General features: G+C 39.3%; 1 protein-coding gene across 1 annotated transcript in view; it reads left to right on the top strand.

The window, feature by feature from the left end:
• Positions 1-20,217, top strand: part of LOC137248823 (uncharacterized) — a 370,286-nt gene that overhangs the window by 308,145 nt on the left and 41,924 nt on the right. The window contains exon 6 of the mRNA XM_067779720.1: positions 8,951-9,024. Within this exon, the coding sequence (XP_067635821.1) occupies positions 8,951-9,024 (74 nt within the window). The remainder of the gene's footprint in view (positions 1-8,950; positions 9,025-20,217) is intronic.

The raw sequence follows: 20,217 nt of genomic DNA on the forward strand, positions 1-20,217 counted from the left end.
GTATATACACTCATACATAGTACATACGTAAGCTTAATTGACCTTCTGTTACTCACTCACTTACCACCATGTGACTGGTGCTATATATGTGGGTGGGAGATGTATGTAAATAATGATATTTAAGTAAAAAAATTTTTTTGGCAACACTTTTTCTGCTCGTATGTATTTAAGTATATATTTATGGTTGCCCGAACGGAGACGAGAATTTCAAGCAGCTCACATCGAAGGCCAACATCTTGCAGTAAACATTTTTTAATAAGAGTGTGTGAACGTAAATACACTCAATTAACTTGTACAATGCGTAAAGTTTATGAGGAGGGAGATCCCTACTTAATAAAAGAAAAATTCAAAGGAACTCATGAATAAAATTTTTCGTTTTTTTTAAGCTGATGACATGGAAAAGGCCAAAATTTAAGCAGAATTCGGGAAAAGTGGTTTGTGGCTTATAAAAAGGCGATAAACGCTTTAACTGTTAGAGAATTTAGTATTTAATCAGTATTGTGATTATCAAATACTTTGTTCTGCTACTTAGTGGTCTAGACATAACGGGAGCCTTAAAAACTACCCCGAAAGCAGCATTGCATGCCATTCTATACATCCCGCCTCCAAACCTAACGGCCAAAAACATCGCGTTAGAAACGGCAACACGGCTTAAGGGCTCGGGGCAGCTTGATTGCAATACACGTGTACACGGATTGTTCCAAATTAATAGAAGGGGTTGGGTCTGCTGTCTGTTGAGGCTGCCAGATTGCTGCAGTATTTTTGCAAGCGGAAATTATAGCAGTAAAGAGACCAGCAGAAATTCAGGAGGAAGCGTGCTTAAGCTGTAGTTGCGTCTATTTATATATTGATAGTCAGGCTGAAATTAAGCCAATAATCTCACACAGTACTTCATCAAGAAATTTTCTGGAATGCAAATAAGCATGGGAAAAACTTCGCTCAGGCCAGACCATACATCTTTACTGGGATCCCGTTCATAAAGGAATAGAAGGTAACGAAAAGGCCGATTAGTTCGCAAAGGAGGGTGCTACACACGCTGAGTCGACGATGGACGTCCCAATCCGTTTAGGAGAAATCAAAAGAAGACAGGAGTTGCATACGATCCATCAAGCAGGAAAGGCATAGACAAAAGCATGTGCAAAGCCTACGATATTAGACTCACAAAGGGGCTCATATCTCTGAAGAGAGAAGACTTAAGACTCACGATGGGCATACTGACTGGAAACTGCCTTCCGACGTCATATGCTTATAAGTTATGCCTCGTGAGGAACAGCAAGTGTAGGAACTGTGAGCTGCAAGAAACAGTTGAGCACGTTCTTTGTTCATCTCCTGCGCTCACCAGGTCAAAGCTCCAGCTACTAAGGGCGGCAGAGTTGCTATATCTTGAGGCAGAAATTAAGCTATGTCCTAGAAAGCTGCTAGTATTTGCCAAGAGGTCGGAGATGTTCTATAACATATGTATATCCTGGCAACTGATTGGGGTTCTTTCGTTTGGTCATCAAACAAATTCTGGTAACACTATGTACACATTCAGCTCATTTGAGGTCTTTATGGACCGGCCAGTCCAACCTAACCTAACTTAGAGGTCTAGGACTGTCAGAAATTGGTCTGCCCCATGCATACCGGCAATGAACTGCCAATTTCACTATCTATCTACATCTCTATTGATCCTATCGCGCACTTGAGAACGGAATATAGAGGCGTGGGATTCCGTTGGCCTTTTTCTCCCTACTTCTGGGCGACCACCTCATGCCACGTGTCGAGATTTTCTTGCAAGTTGTTGATTCTCTGCGCACGGCGGTAGTAATAGAGTCAAAAAAGTCCACCCAAATTTTGTAATTAGAATTATAAAGGCATTACCCAAAAATATCGTATGTTCCATGCCTTAATATATGTATCAACCCCAAATGTGTTGTGTTATCTCTGAGAAGAACGACGAGGTTGAATAATTCAGTCAGCTCATACTCACCAATCCAGCTATGGTAGCTAGCTTAGACAATGCAACAAAACATTGGACTATTAAATTGCCTAAGTGAGTTGTTCTTCAATTGTATAGCTGCAAGGCAACCTAGCCTAATGTAACCTAGGTAAGAAACTGAAAATGAAAGGCCTAACATCTAGAGAATCTACTACCAAAACGATCCTCATAGCATACCAAACATTTTAAAAGCCATAATTTTGGGGTATGCACTTAAATTGTCTGCATTCTTTCAAAGCAAGGTATAGATGCCCGACTGCTTGATGTCCTCATGAAGCAAAGGCTCACAATACCACCAAAGTACCTTGTCTTATCCACCATAGTGAATGCACAAACCGTGGGAAGGCGACTTCTCCGCAAATCTAATATCTAATATATATTATAAATGGGAAAGTTTGGATGTTAAGATGTTTGGATGTTTGGATGTTTGGATGTTTGGATGTTTGGATGTTTGTCCAGACGTTTGTCTTTGTGACTCAATAACGCAAGAACGGCTGGACCGATTTGGATGAAATTTTGCACACATATAGCCAATAGTCTAGAAGGATCTACTAGCTATATATTTTTCAAAAGGGGCGTGGTCCCCGCCCCCTAGGAACAGTTATAATTTAATTATTATATTTTTTCGTCTTTGCGACTGAATCACGCCAGAATGGCTACACGGATTTTGATGAAATTTGGGACACAGACAGTAGTCTACTAGCGAAATTTTTTTCGAACATGGAAAGAGGGGTGAGGGTCCCACGACCCTTCGAGAAATTATTTTTCAAAATTTTTACACATTATAACTTTACGTATACTGGCCTTCACCAATATCACAGACTCAAGGGGTCAAATAAGTCGAGGGCTTACAAAGTAAGCAGTGACACCCTCCGCCCGCCCCCCTTTATCTCCCCCTCTGGTGTAAAATCCATAAATTGTTATAACTCAATCTAAATTTTCTCCTAAATCAATAGTTTTTGGTATCTGGTACATACAGAACGAGATCTAGACAATTTTGGAGGAACGATCAGTGGTCCTCTCCTCTACTCCCGCCATCCGCCCTCCATCAATTGTTTTTATTAGCACGCTTTTATTAGCTTTACCTGTATGTGTCTATCTAACTTTTTATTCGCTCCAATGCGCCTGCTGCGTTATTAACATGGTTTTATAATTAGCTTCACCTTATTTGTAATCCTGTAAGGGTCATATCGAGACCCTTCCGGGATCATTTCTGGATGGTTTTCGGGATCGGTCCGGGATTACGCCGGGGTAATTTCGGGACTTTTTCGGGACTATTTCGGGATCATTTTGGGACCCTTCCGGGATCATTTCTGTATAGTTTACGGGATCCGTCCGGGATCCCGTCGGGGTTATTTTGGAACATTTTCGGGACTATTCCGGAATCATTTCGGGACTATTTCGCGATCATTTGGGGACCCTTCCGGCATCATTTCTGGATGGTTTTCGGGATCCATCCGGGATATCGTCGGGGTCATTTGGGGACTTTTTCGGGATCGTTTGGGGGCTCTTCCGGCATCATTTCTGGATGGTTTTCGGGATCCGTCCGGGATCTCGTCGGGGTCATTTGGGGACTTTTTCGGGATCATTTTGGGGCTCATCCGGCATCATTTCTGGATGGTTTTCGGGATCCGTCCGGGATCCCGTCGGGGTAATTTCGGGACTTTTTCGCGACTAATACGGGATCATTTGGGAACCCTTTCGGCATCATTTCTGGATGGTTTTCGGGATCCGTCCGGGATCCCGTCGGGGTCATTTCGGGACTTTTTCGCGACTTATACGGGATCATTTGGGAACCCTTTCGGCATCATTTCTGGATGGTTTTCGGGATCCGTCCGGGATCCCGTCGGGGTCATTTCGGGACTTTTTCGCGACTAATACGGGATCATTTGGGAACCCTTTCGGCATCATTTCTGGATGGTTTTCGGGATCCGCCCGGGATCCCATTAGGGTAATTTCGGGACTATTAGGGGATCATTTGGGAACCTTTCCGGCATCATTTCTGGATAATTTTAGGGATCCGTCCGGGATGCCGACGAGGTAATTTCGGGACTATTTCGGGATCATTTGGGATACCTACCGGCATCATTTCTGGATGGTTTTTGGGATTCGTCCGGGATCCCGTCGTGGTCCTTTCGGGACTTTTTTTCGATTAATACGGGATCATTTGCGGACCCTTTCGGCATCATTTCTGGATAGTTGTCGGGATCCCGTCACGGTAATTTCGGGACTATTAGGGGATCATTTGAGGACCTTTCCGGCATCATTTCTGTATTGTTTTCGGAATCCTTTCGGGATCCCGTCAGGGTCATTTTGGGACTTTTTTGGGGCTAATTCGGGATCATTTGGGGATCCTCTAGGGGTCGTTTCGTGACTTTTTCTGTTTTATTTCGGGATCATTTGGGGACCCTTCCGGCATAATTTCTTGATGGTTTGCCGGATCCATCAGGGTCAATTCGGGACCATTTTGGGATCATTTGGGGACCCTTCCGAGATCATTTCTGGATCCGTCCGGGATGCCGTAGGAGCCATTTCGGGATTTTTTGTTACTTTTCCGGGATATTTTTTGCACCCTTCCGGGATCATTTCTGGATCTGTGCGGGATCCCATCTGGGTCAATTCCGGACTATTTCGGGATCATTTTGGAATCCTTCCGGAATCATTTCTGTATGGTTTTCTCGATCCGTCGTTGATTCCCTCGGAGCCATTTCGGAACCTCTTCTGGAGTATGTCGGGGTCATTTGGGGACTTTTTCTCGACTAATACGGGATCATTTGCGGACCCTTTCGGCATAATTTCTGGATAGTTTTCGGGATCCTTTCGGGGTCCAGTCAGGGTCATTTCGGGACTTTTTCGGGATCATTTAGAGATGGCTTTCAGGATTCGTCCGGGAACCCGTCAGGGTAATTTCTGAACTTTTCCGAGACTATTTCGGGATACTTTTGGGACCTTCTCAAGATCATTTCTGGATGGATTTTGGGATCAGTCCGGGATGCCGTCAGGGTCATTTTGGTATTAGGTGATCATTTGAGGACCTTTCCGGCATCACTTCTGGATGGTTATCGGTATCCGATCAGGATCCCCTCGGAATCATTGCGGGACTTTTTCGGGATCATTTGGGGTCCCTCCCAAGATCATTTCTGGATGGATTTCGGGATCTGTCCGGGATCCCGTCAGGGTCATTTAGGGGTGCGTTCGAGATCCCGTCAGGGTCATTTCGGGACTTCTTCGGGAATATATCGAGATCATTTCTGGATGGTTTATGGGATCCGTCCTTGACCCCTTAAGGATCATTTCGGGACTATTAGGTGATCATTTGAGGACCTTTCCGGCATCACTTCTGGATGATTTTCGGTATCCGTTCGGGATCCCGTCGGAATCAATGCGGGACTTTTACGGAATCATTTGGGATTCCTTCCGGCATCATTTCTGGATGGTTTTCGGGATTTGTCCGGCATCCCGTCGGGGTTATTTCGGGACCTTTTCGGGGCTAATACGGGATCATTTGGGGATCCTCTAGGGGTCTTTTCGTGACTTTTTCTGTATTATTTCGGGATCATTTTGGGACCCTTTCGGCATAATTTCTTGATGGTTTGCCGGATCCATCAGGGTCAATCCGGGACCATTTTGGGATCATTTGGGGACCCTTCCGAGATCATTTCTGGATCCGTCCGGGATGCCGTAGGAGCCATTTCGGGATTTTTTGTTACTTTTCCGGGATATTTTTTGCACCCTTCCGGGATCATTTCTGGATCTGTGCGGGATCCCATCTGGGTCAATTCCGGACTATTTCGGGATCATTTTGGAATCCTTCCGGAATCATTTCTGTATGGTTTTCGCGATCCATCGTGGATCCCCTCGGAGCCATTTCGGAACTTTTTCTGGAGTTAGTCGGGATAATTTAGGGACCCTTCCTGGATATTTTCTGGATGGTTTCTGAGATCCGTCCGGGAGCCCGTCAGGGTAATTTCGGAACTTTTTCGGGACTATTTCGGGATCAATTTGGTACCCTTCAGGCATCATTTCTGTGTGGTTATCTGTATAAGTCTAGAATCGTGTCGTTGTCATTTCGGGTTTTTTGGGACTACTTCGGGAACTTTTGGAAACACTTCCGGGGCGTTTCTGGATGGTTTTCGGGATCCGTCCGCGATAGCGTCGGGGTCATTTCGTGGCTTTTTCTGGATAATTTCGTTATCATTTTGGGATCCTATCAGGTTATCAGCTCATAAAGTTCTTTTTTTTACTCAATTACAAAAATAAAATGCATTAGACAGAAAAAAAATTTTAAACAGATAACTTTATAAGCAGGCTAACGTGAATAGCCCACATATTTCATTTTCTCCTTGCGGACGGGGCCGCGGGTAAAGGCTAGTAATTCAAATAAATTCGAAGTTACCTGACTAAAACAAAGAAACAAATTTTTTTATCTCTTATGTATCTTCCACTTTTGTTGCATTGTCAGGGTGATCTGCAGTTCGAATTTGTAGCTCAAAGGTTAGTCTCTTAAAACTGTGTAGCAGAATTTCTCCTCCCCTTCCATAATATATTTTTCTAAATATATCGATTCAATATTTAATTTGAATATGAATCGCAATTGCTCAACTTAAATAACTTTGTCACGGTTTTCTGAGCTATGGATGAGGTTGCAAATTTGTAGCTCAATGAAGAGATTTTAAAGCTGAATCGTAAGACTCATTCCTTTGGAACGAAATTTTTTAAATATCTCGCTCTCGGCGCCATCTGTCCAAAACATTTCTCTTATATAACGCATTGTCAGTGTGCCTTCAACTACGTTCGAGTTATTTGACTTGTAGCACGTAAGAAATCCCTCAACAGTAGATCGTAAAATTTTATCGAACGATTTCCTTATATATTGTAACAAATTTACTGAAATTCCGGTTATTCCAAATCTTCTCCTAACGCTGGAATCACTAAACTGTTGAATAGATAACTCCAATATTGAATAATGCAAAAATGGTCTTTATTAGACTACTTGAAAATAACACTTATATTTCGCTACTGATAGCTTGCTTATATCAAACTGATTTTCGTGCCTCAACTGTTGCTGCTTTTATACTGTTTGGTTTCCTCGTTGGCATATTTCTAGGCGGTTCTATTTCTAGAATTTACTAGTTAGATACCAGCTATAACTACGTTTATAGCTTCTCATATGAGCGTGTATATGTGATTGATACTTGCACAAATTATTGCCTATTTTTGAGCGTATCTCAGATAAATGTATGTGTTTGTGCGTTACTCTCCGTTGCTTGTATGGGCATCTGAATAGACATAATGATTGATTTATTGATGTGCATACCAGTCACTGCTTAGTGTTGGCTTAGAAATAATAGTATCCCTTAGTGTTGCTAATATTCGTCACAATATCTAAATCTGTGCGAAACCCACCAAAACTTTTTTTCGCTCTAGTGATCTCTCAACCACGTTTTAGTTTTTAATTTTAAGACTCGCGCCGTACAAAATCTACGCCTTTATAAGGTTCTAAGCTAAGTTTTAAACCTCGACCGTAAAAGGTTCAAATTCGGATTAGTTATTTAAATATCACGTTGGCAGCACCATCTACCGACAACTTCTTTTCCTCATGTTGCATAGCTAACTTTTGTATTGACAGCCAAGCAGCAATAAAGGCAATAATCTCGCATAGCACAGTATTTAAATGCGTGTTAGAGCGTAAGCAGTCTCTGGAGAAAATCCGTACAGGGAGAACCATACATCTATATTGGGTTCCAGAGCATATGGGAATAGATGGGATTGAAAAAGCGGATAAATTAGCTAAAAATAGCGAATCCGAATTTGTTTCCATCACTAAAAAGAGTGGACTGTAGATTCATGACGGGTATTCTGACTTCACATGCAAGCTTTGTCAGTGATAGGAGATGCAAGAAGTGTGGGTTGGAGGAGGAAACGATCGAGCACGTTTTGTACTCGTGCTCTGCATTTGCCAGGCTAAAACTCCAGCTATGAGGAGTGATACAGCTGTCAGATCTAGAAGCATAGGTTCTAGAAAGCTTATAGCATTTTTCCAGAGGACGGAGTTATTTTATAATATAGGTCCTGGTTTTCGATAGAGTTTTTCAGTTTGGTCGTTCAACCAGCCTTCTGGTTGCACTACGGTCTCATTCAATCTATGTGTGGTCCTCATGGACCGGCCAGTTCAACCTATCCTAACCATATTGCATAGTTATCGCTTTCCGATGTATGCTCCAAGTTTCAATTCGATATTAAGATCTTCCCAATTGTGTACTCAAATACTCGACTAATATGAAAGCGACTTAATATAAAGGATATAAAAAGGAAAGGAAACTCATTTTTTCGCTATTGGTTATAGTCACAGATTTAAGCTATATCATTTCGATACTACATGTCGTATACGTAATATTTATTAGTTTTCTCGTTGTATGAAGTATACGTCAAAATATTTGGTAACAAACTTCGTAACTAAAGTGAAACTAATTTCACGAAACAAATCTTAAAGCATCTGGCTTAAAGAAATATTTTTTATTCCAACAATTTGTAAAATGTATTCTATTAGTTTTATTGAAAAAAGAATTGCATTCCAATTTTCCTTAGTGTATTTGGAATGAAAGAGGAAACCGCCAATGCAGCAACAAATTTCTTGATGTATACTAAAAAATATGCATATTGATCAGTACATAGCTCATAGTTTAGTATTGTAGTCGCAAATATTAAATTAGTATTAATTAAATATTTAAAATGTATATTTTTTTTTTAAACAATGTGCTTTACTTTCAGCAAAAACATAACTTAACACTAAAAAAACGCAATTCCACAAAATCTAACAATGATAAAGAATTAATTGAAATCAACAAACGTTTAACTTCTTTTCTTTATTCTCTTTTTTTGCAAAATGCAAATGATGATAAAACTTGAAAACGCTGCTAATAACGTCACAAATGGCAATGCGCCTTGAATTATGCTACAAAAAAAAAACAGCCAATCCCACATTGTATGCGCATTATGTTTTCAACACACTGGATACGGATAACAGCGGCATTATAAGCTTTGAGGTAAGTGATGAAGTTAAATGCATTTTTAATGCGTTCAAAGCAACTGCTAAGTAGGCCACCACTAGGACACAAGCTTTTTTTAAGGATTTATTTATGTTCTTAGAAAAAACTAAATTATTGAGTCCGCGAATTTTTCTGTGAGCGCAAAAAAGAGAAAAGGGGTTAATTTTATACCCAGCTGTACTTGTACAAAGGGTATTATAACTTTTATTGGATAACGGTTGAATGTACACTGTACAATGTACAGGTATAAAGGAATCTATATAGATATAGACTTCCATATATCAAAATCATCAGTATCGAAAAAAAATGTGATTTAGCCATGTCCGTCCGTCCGTCTGTCCTTCCGTCCGTCTGTCCGTTAACACGATAACTTCAGCAAATATTGAGATATCTTCACCAAATATTGGTACACGAGCTTATCTGGACGAAGAATAGTTTGGTATTGAAAATGCGCGAAATCGGATGATAACCACACCCACTTTTTATATATAAAACATTTTGAAAACACAAAAACCTGATTAATGAGTAAATAATACACCTAAAATGTTGAAATTTGACATGTGGACTGATATTGAGAACCTTATAGAATTTTGAAACAAAATTTTAAAATGGGCGTGGCACCGCCTACATGTGATTAAATCAATTTTACAAATATTATTAATAATAAATCAAAAATCGTTAAACCTATCTTAACAAAATTCGGCAGAGAGGTTGCCTTTATTATAAGAAATGCTAAGAAAAATTAAGCATATCTGTTAAGGACCACGCCCACTTTTATATATTAAAATATCAACGGTATTTCACTTCCCAAGTGCACTTATAACAATAAACAGAAAAAACTTTAAATTTAAAAAAATGGGCGTGGCACCGCTCCTTTTATAACTAACCAATTTTCTATGTTTCGTGTGCCATAACTCGAAGAAAAATTAGTTCAGAATAGAACCATATGTATGTGTATTATTGCGAAGCCTTGTAACACTATTAAGCACCCAAAACAAACAATAACGGCATTACAAGTGTACAGCTGGGTATGTAATGTTCGGTTTCACCCGAACTTAGACTTCCTTACTTGTTTTATTAAAGAATAACGTCTGTCTCTACCAAAATCCTTCTAATGTACATGTATAGCTACACAGAGACGTTGTGCGGTCTTTGAACAGTAATTAAGTTCATCACGAACGAAAAAAGGGCAGAAAAGCGTTAACAAAAATTTTGTATTTTAATTAAATTCAGAAAAAGCGACAAAGAGCCAGCAAATAAACAAAGGGAGAGTCATTGAGATGCGCAGTGGGTAGAACTTTTCTTCGTTTTGAAAAATATATATTTTTCGGGTTTTACTGTATCAGCTCTTTGAGATTTTTACATTCCAATGTGTTTGCATTTTAATCAAACATTTATTTATTTTGTGACAAGCGAATCGGTTTTCAGAACAATTGTATTATGAAAAATACGCTTAAAATTATTTCGAAGAAATGCGCTTTCGTCCTTGGCAATTGTAGCAAGGCAAGCCGAATGAAAAAAAGATTTGATAAATTAACACATCAATGGCGCAATCAAAAAACACCGCAAACACGATAGCAGTGTAGCTCTTGAGAATAATATCTAAAATAGAGTCCAGAGAAAAGTCTAGTTTGGAGTTATAGTTCATCCGATTCGTTTTATACCCATATTGTAAATACTAAGTTTTATCACTCTACATTTTGGCTGATCCACGTGGACTTCAGATAGACCAAAAAATTACAAAGTATGTGCTCAAATGTTTCACTTCCTTCATCTTTTATCACCGCCTTGGGCCTATCAAAAAGCGTGTTACCCAAGAGAGCAGTATCCCGTCAGAATGTCCATCATAAGTACCTATTCCTCTCTTTTTAGTGACATAAGTAAGTTTATTAGTATAAAGTCGTAGGAGCTGCACATAATCTTCGACACTTTGCAGTTTTGCGCTCGGTTCTACGTTTTTCTTGCTTGGTGGATCATATTCAACTCTCGCCTTCTATTAATATGGCTCAAGCTGATTGCGAAATCTACAGCACAAGCTTCGGGAGATGCGCTCCGCAGCGGAAGAAGGAGAATCGTATATCCATATATCAAATATTACATTTTCTCACCAATCCCCATTTGGACTAACCCTTGCTAATATGACTGCAACATAGTGTGGCATTAAAGCTTTAAGCTCACTTGATGCCATTGTTGTCGCAGTTGATTGCGTGTTTACGAAAATTGTTGTATATTTATACAACAAGGCGTACACATATAAGCGCCGTGGATTAAAGGTCAACTGTCGTCCTGTCATTACAAACATATACACTCACGCAAACTAAAATGAAACCATTAGTATATATGTCATGTGCAAATAAGTACTTATATTATCAGCACAATAGATGTGTGTTGGTTTCCCCCTAAAACAGAGGGATTCGCATGTCAAAAGCCATTGATATTAATGTGGTAAACATTCAAGTGTTAAAGCATTATAAGCCACTGGCTATAACAAAAAATAAACATACTTACATAAATACGTAGTGCAATCTCCTAAATACATTTGTGTGTATTTATGTATGCAGATTTATAATTTGCAGCTTTCAGCATCATCAGAATGGATTTGTATTGTGCTCCCACACAACTAAAAAGATTGCTCCATCTCTATTAACGCAGATTTTCAGGGCCACAGCTCAAATCGTTTTTGTTTACTTGTTGAAGTTATACTTCTTTAAGCGCGCTATGAAAAAATTATGAGAGTAAAACTTTAAGATGTGACACAAAATTAATATAAACAAATGTGTGTACGTTCGCTGTGTATTGTACGAGCAAACTTGCTTTGAGTAGGATGTGTATGAATGTATGTATGTATTCAAAAAAAGCCAGCATTCGCTTGTGTTATTTAACTGTGGGAGTGCATTTATAGGTATACTAGTTTATGCCCGTGGGTTTGACCCCACGTTTCTTTAAAAATATGCAAAATAAATAACACAAATGTTAAACTTGTTTTGAGGTTGTGTATTTACGAATTTTGGTACTGTTGAAAACATTGAATATACAAAATTTATTGTAATATTATTTGGAGTATAAATAAAAATATTTTTCGATGAGCCAACCCTGGAGCAGGCTACGTATAATTGGCCATGGGTGAAACATGAGTTGGTAAGATTGACTCCTACTACAGGTAATGACTGTCCTTGAGCTTTATTGATAGACATTGTCAAAGCGAACCTAATAGGAAATTGGAGGCGTTTAAGATTGATTGTTGGTTTCGAAATTTCCCGATAAAATCATTGCTTCAATAACATTCGACAAAAGTTTTATTATGATAAGCCTTGGCCCATTACATAAGCGCGGAGGAACAAAATTACGAAGCATAATTATTAGGTACCCTTTTTTAAGGATAAATCGATGAGGATGAATTCCTGGTGGCTCCAAGGAGTTAAGAACTCAACCGGATAATGCAAAGCTTGTGATTCTTCCACGACTGTGTCAATGGATTGATAAGTTGTCTGGTTTGTTTAAATTTTATAAAGATATAGATATATGTAGACAGACAGAAGTTAACAAAAAATTTTAACGGCGGCAGATTACTAAACGTCCAAAAGGAATAACAGCCAAACTCAACTCTGTAGTCAAACTTTAGCTGTTAAAATAAACCAAGTTTGTAGGGCAGCCATAGTGCAGAAAAATCCCATTTGTATGCCCCCTTTTCCCCAATTCCACATTTTACTGGAGGTGATAGGACTAAACTTTATATACATAGCTCCTTACCTATTTTCGTTATGGTGTATATTGGAACGATTTTCTGTCATCCCTTGTCAAATTTAGTTTTGAGACAAACCGGTTTCGGCGTTGTTCGTTCGAAAATTGACAGTGATGATGGCACAACGCCGGAACCGGTTTGTCTCAAAACCAAATTTGACAAGGAATGACGGAAAATCGTTCCAATATACATCATTTATCCACCCTGTCGGAATATCAACAAAACAAAACAAGTCAGTTATTTTCATTATCCTACCATTACTACATCCAGAGATATGCAGTATGATATATTCCACTTGTATGGGAGGTGCCACGCCCCCTTCCCACCCTACCCACATATTCCTGGTGGTGTTAAGTATGAACTTTTGTATATAACTCCTTACTGAATTACATTGTTCTAGCATGAATACCTTCAGAGCTATGCCGTACTAAACATTCCATTTGTATGGCAGGTGATACGCCCCTTTTATATATCGAAATTATTTTTAGCCTATGACCATCCTTGGAAGGTTTCTATTGGGTTGTGCAAATTTGGTTGTGATCGCTCGATCCCTTTAAGACGCAACCCGATCGACATTTACATACCTACATAATTTGAATTTTATATCTCAATATATAAAAATCACGTCTCACTATGTTTGGCGCAAATATACTCCTACACTACCGAACCAATTTTGAATTAGTTTTGCACCCGGTGTGTAGTTTGATATAACTTGAAAAATAGGGTAGGTTATATCTCACTTTATGTTCGCAATATTATTTTATTACAGTTTTTTATATGTTTATACGTAATAATAAAATGTTACGTACACGCATCGGTACTCACATTTTCAGGGGGTGCGGATATTTTTCCGTGTAATTGGTTTGTGTTTAATTAAACAACGTGCTTATCAATAAAAAATATTATAGCGAATGATATCAAGTATAGCATATCACCAGGCCCGCCATGAGAGAGAGGGGGGGGGGGGGGGGAGTTCTGATGGGGCCCGCGAGTTAGTGGTACTATGACATTTTTTTTAATTCTGGAGAGTCTTTAGTTGTTCCATGTGCAATTTTTAAGCCGAATTTCAAAAGCAACGAAAATCTGCATTTCGTTTTAATATTATAGTGAAGTGGGAAAAATAAAAATCTATATTTATAAAAAGAAAGGCTAAAATGTGTGTTAGTTGGCCGCCGGTGTTTGAAGAGAAGCGTCAATCGATTTTGTTCAAACTTTCGTACAAGTTGCGTAAACCTCACGCGGTGGTTTGGTTGCGATCGACGAACAGGGTCTCGAGATATAGGCCGAAACGTGGACCCGAGTACCCCTAGAATGTGTTTATAGAATATGGAAGTCAGACGGAAAAAGCTTATTAAAATGCATGCAGATAGGCCAAAATTAGGGCAGGACAACTTCTGCCGTATCTTCCAGTATATAGATATAAATGTATATATGTATACATTTTTAATTCACTTCAGCTTGACATATATACACATTAATGCGTCTCTTAAAAAAATACCCTTTATTTAAAAACTTAAACGTTTCGTTAAAACCCTTAAATAAAAGCCTATTTTTTAGTATGTATGTATGTATGTATGTTAGACTGGGTCGATTTGTTTACCGATATCGCACCATCGATTTTTCGCCAACATTTTTACAACAGTTTTATGAAAAAACAAATATCTTTTGGGTTTTGGGGAGTGTTTTGGTCGAAAAATTTACCCTTTCGCCATTTTTTTCCGCAGGCTCGAAAATTATTTTTTTGGGTATGCGTAGTGGAACTTTTTTTCCTGAGCCCAAATCCTATCGAAAAATCGATGGCGCGATATCGGTTAACTTTCATCCATAAAAATCGACCCAGGTTAATGTATGTATATATATGGTAATGTTTGTGGACTAAGGAAATTTATTTATCTACATATATTTTGGAAGCAGCTTATGGGATCCGTAACCACTCCGTCGAATTTATTCAAATTTGCCGGATAGCTTCTCAGCAACCGGAAGAGTATTCCTGTGCAGTCTCCTTCCCGCAAGTGGACCATAGACCGAACCATTCGAACAAATTCTATTCATGGTTCGATTTAACTTACGATACTTTTGGGCGTAATCTCGGAATAATTTTGAAGACTTTATCACGGTCCTTCCGGGGTCATTTTGGGATATTTTTTGTACTCCTCGGCATCATCCCGAGGTCATTTTGAGGGTCGTTTTGGGGTTAATTTGGGATGATTTCGGGGACTCTTTCTGGGTGCTTGCTGGGTCATTTGGGGGTCTTTTCGAGGTAATTTTGGGGAGTCTCCAGGCATCCTCTTAGGGTAATTTGTGGGTCATTTTAGGATCACTTCGGGGTCTTTTGGTGGTTATTTCGGAATGACTTCGGGAGGATTTTGGGTACTCTCTCGGGGTCCTCACGGGGTCATCTGGGGGTAATAATGGATTATTTTGAGGATTCTCCAAGTATACTCCTGGGGTCATTTGGGATCACTTGGCGATCATTCCAGGACAACTTTGGTAACTCTGTCGGAATCCTCCCGGGTTCTTTTGGAAATCATTTTTGGGTCGTTATAGGGTCCTTTCAGGGGCTCTCTCGTGGTACTTCTGGGCTAATTTGGTGGTAATTTTGGAAGGATTTCATGGAATTACTCGCAATCCTCCCGGGATCATTGGCGCGATAACTGCGGAAAAAATCGTATTATTTTATCTTATAATTATGCCATATTTTGTTCCTATCGCAATCCTTTCTATTCTGCATATTACTTTTTAAAAATAATACAGATATTTCACACCTGCCAGGCGTCCCGTAAGGACTACAATTTTTAATGATGCCAAAGAAGTTTAACTTCTCACGCCCGTACATAATTACACACACACTTTTTTTTAAGCAGAAGCAACAATTCGTTTTTTCCTGTTTTTTGTAATGTCCTTTAATGCTGCTTTGGCTCTCGCCGTGGTATAATGGTAGCGTTCTCGGCCTACCACACCAAATATCCTGTGATCACGCCTCGAGCAAAGCAACATCAAAAGTTTAGAAAAAACTTTTTTCAATTAGAAGAAAATTTTTCTAAGCGGTCGAGAGTGTTTGGCACGCACCCCGAGTTTATTTCTGCCATGAAAAGGTCTCAGTTAAATCTCATCTGCCTTGTAGATACCTTTCGAAGTCGGCATAAAACAATTAGGTACTGCCCGTCAATTTGTAAGAACAATTACAAGGAGCACGACGCAAATTGGAAGAGAAGCTCGGCCTAAAATGTCTTCGGAGGTTATCGCGACTTACATTTACTTATTTTACAAAGCTGCTTAATTTTTTTGTATGCCATATTTTCTCACAACAACCATTCTCGCAGTAAATTTTTGTCTTCATTTTTTGCGACTCTCTCACTAAATCCTACTTAATGGCGCTGTCAAATAAAACATAAAAACTGTGTTTTCAACATAAATTGCAGCGTCTGCCAGAACGTAATACCATCTATTTGCAATATTGTTATTGTTGTTTTATTTGGTTTTTTTAAAAAGCTATTGCTTTTTATGACTATTCTCATTTTCTCATTTCCACCCGTTGATGTTTTTTCTGTTGCTGCTATAATTTTTTTGCTTTCTCCGCTTTAATGATTCCTCCAAATGTTCCGCCCACTATTTAGCAGCATTCATTTTTTAAGCTTCAATTTCCTGGTTCTCTGCTATATATTACGTGAATGTTTCCTCTCACCTTCTTTGACTCGTTTTGCAGGCTGCATTTTGTTTATTTTTTTATTGCTACATTATAAATCTCTGCTGAATATTTTACGTCTTGCGGTTTTTACTTTTTCATTCAGTGCGTAATTATGCTCATTGCTTGTATTTTGAAATTTCACATATATTCAAACAAAAATATGTTTTTGATGGTAGAATTTTGTCTTTAGCAAAAATTATATCAAGTGTATATAGCTTAATACTATATTTTTTTAAGGAGTATGTTTTATGTTTGAAGTGGATTTTCTGATCGATTTTCTTACACTGAAAGAAATGGTGCTAGTAAAATCAACAAATCGGTTATGTTGTTCTTGACTAAACGGGGGTTTGGTGAAATTGATCGAATTATGGGTAATTCGACCGAGTTCTTTTTCGAAGCGAACAAATTAGTTTTGTCCTGTCAACAGAAGAGAAATCGTCGCTCTTAAGTTAACACAATTCTGTAAAATTGACAGGTTCTTAAACAATCTAACTGATTTCTTTGTTAACACACCTGATCTCACTGGTCATTCCAACAGCGATCAACAGTCAAAACATGAGCAAATTTCAAAGAGAATTCTCCGCTCACTGCGCTCTCTACTTTGTACATATGTGTGCACATATTTACGTATGTATATGGCGGCCGCCGTGGTGTGATGGTAGCGTGCTCCGCCTACCACACCGAATACCCTGAGTTCACGCCCCGGGAAAAGCAACATAAAAATACCATAAATAAGGTGTTTCAATTAGAAGAAAATTTTCCTAAGCGGGGTCGCCCCTCGGCACTGTTCGGTAAGCACTCCGAGTGTATTTCTGCCATGAAAAGATCTCAATGAAAAGTCATCTGCCTTGCAAATGCCGCAACATAGGTACTTTCGTACAAAGCTGTCGCAACAATTTTTGTTCATTTGACTACTAAAACGGTCAACTACGAATCAACGATTTGTACGCAGTTGATTCAACATTTTGTTGCGATGGATAAAAATTGACAGAAATTTCGGTTGAATTGATCAGTATTTCGGTTGATTTTACCAGTCTTTTTCTTTCAGTGTACCTTCGACAAAAACGCAATTATTTTTCGACTCATCTAGACGATACATTTGACTGATTCTCCCTATAGTGCTTCTGTTCTTCACTTTCTGATCTTTGAATAAAATAAATAGGTATTTTGAATTTCACGCATCTGAGAACTTTCTTCCGAAATCATCAATAATATACGCTCTTGCGCTTATTGGGTGCAGCCATACAAGAACTATGCAGCAATTGCATTTTCCTTGGTATAACTTCGGTTCCGCTTACCATTTCGCTTTAGGTTTACAATCCTGAAATCCCCATTTTCCTGTGTCCCCATTTTGTTTTTACTGTTTTTGGGCTGGTGTAATTCGGCATCGGTTTCACGCTTAGTTTAAATTTCAGTTACGGTTTGGGAGCCAGATTCGCTTCTGATATCAATTCTGATTTCGATTTCTATTGCAATTCTTATTATGAATCACTTGTGTTTCATTTTTGATCTCGCTTGTGATTCAACCCCAGTTGTGTTTCCTTATCTACCTCTGCATACAGTTTTGTTTGCGATTTTTAATATTATTTATTTTGATACCCTATATCTGGTTTCAGTTTAAGTTTTGTTTCCCACTCCTGTTCCGGTTTGAGATTCGGTTTTTTATTTTCAGCTACGCTTTTTAAATTGTAATTGGCCTGTATACTTGCTAGGTTAGGTTAGGTTAAGAGGGCGCGCGTGGGTAATACCCACACTTCTGCTCGGAGACATTTTGTCCATTGTTAGTTTCCTCAGTAAGTGAGACGTCCACCTTCCCAACCTCTGCTAGGCTTTCGAAGAACCGTGTGTCCAGAAATCTGAGCCTTCTTCTTTCAACCGCCGGATATCGGCAGAGAAAGTGGCAGATTGACTCCTCTTCCTCCTCATCCTGACAGCTTATGCAGAGGCAGCTTTTTGGTATTCGCCACAGTCGAAGCATTGGTGCGATAATATAGTGACCCGTGATGACACCCGTAAGTACCCTCACCGCAGATTTGTTCAGTTTGAGAATGAAACTGGTGCTTTTCCAAGCATGGTAATAAGGACTTTGAGACTATGCCGTCAACCCTTTCGGTCCATAGCAAGTCCGTTGCCCTGTTCTTATATTCCTCGATTCTCCCCAGGAGATAACTCAGCGGCGTTCGGACGGCGCTATCCACCTGACTAATGTCTAACCCAGCAAAAGGAGACAATGAGATGACTTATAGAAGCCAGAGGGGCTCTACACCTCCACACGATGTCCGATTTTATCATGTTGGACTCTTATGCCCTGGCTGGGCTGTAAACAAAAATTGTTACGACGGTGTTGGAGACCGCACTATCTTGAAGCTGTTTCTATGGCATAGACTTCGGCTTGGAATACACTTCATGTGTCAAGAAGTCCGAATGATTGGATTAACTGTAGATGTGCTGAGTAGATCCCAGCTACAGTTCCCTTTTCCATTTTCGAGTCATCGGAGTAGATTGTGATACTCCTGCCATTTCCTACTATTTCTGCCTTGAAGAATATCGTATGTTCTGAACCTGGAAGTCCAAAACCTCTGTGATGTGGTCGGTGTTGAATGTTAGGTTGGTTATTATTCTGTTTAATTGTCCCTTCGTCATATCGTCCAGAATCGGCGCGTGTCCGTGCTTAGCTGTTTTTCACATGTCGATATTCTTGGTCGTAGAGCTATTCTAGTGGCTAATCCCTGCACGAAGACTTGTAGAGGCGTCAGGTGAAAGATTACATTTAGCGCTTACTGAGATGCGCTGATCACGGCGCCTGACATTCCCGGGCATGCCACCCTTTGTACCTTCCTGATCCTCTGTTGATTACTCTTTTTGTCTAGCGGCTTCCACCAGACTAGATCTCCATATGTTACTATCGGTCGAATTACTGTGCTGTACATGCCATAAATGAAATTTAATGTCATTTTTTGTGGTCTGCATATAAAAACTATGACTACGAATCACTTATTTAAACAATATATGACGTAGGCGTAAGTATTTGATGAAATTTGGTGCATCTAGCCGTAAAAAAGGGCGAAGAAATTATAGTTTCTATGGGGTATATACTATACATACTACCGATCTCTATATTTTTTCAGACAGCAATATATACTATAAACGTAAGCATTTGGTGAAGTTTTAAGCTTAGGCAGTAGTTACGAAAAGCCTTTTATCTGAACAATCGGTTTTGGGGGATATATGCTATATACATATACGACTGATCTCATCCATTTTTTTAGGAAATTAATATCATCTGTAATATACGAAAGCATATGGTGAAGTTTGAGCTGCAATATGATAAATTAAAGAAGATATGACAAAAACTGTCTTTTCTCGAAATATCGGTTATATGTGGAATATATGCTATAGTGGTCCGATCCGGCCGGTTCGGCAAAAGTCTAATCGGGCACCTAAATATACCCGCTAACCAAATTTTATCAAGATATCTCAAAAATTGAGGGACTAGTTTGTATACAAACAGATAGACATAGCTAAATCAATACTCCCACTACCTTTCCCACTTCCATTTCTACTCCTACTCCCACTTTCACTCTTACTACCAATTTCACTCCTATTCTTAGTGCTGCTCCTGCTTCCACTGCCACTACTACTTCCCCAATTTCCGAAATCTTTATACATAATATTGAATACCTATTTCAGCCGATCGACCGTAGATATAGATTTTTGATTGAGACGTTTTGCTCTCCGATAATATTCCTCTCTCTCCTTT

Source organism: Eurosta solidaginis, chromosome 4, assembly GCF_040869045.1.
Source record: "Eurosta solidaginis isolate ZX-2024a chromosome 4, ASM4086904v1, whole genome shotgun sequence".
Classification (NCBI taxonomy): domain Eukaryota; kingdom Metazoa; phylum Arthropoda; class Insecta; order Diptera; family Tephritidae; genus Eurosta; species Eurosta solidaginis.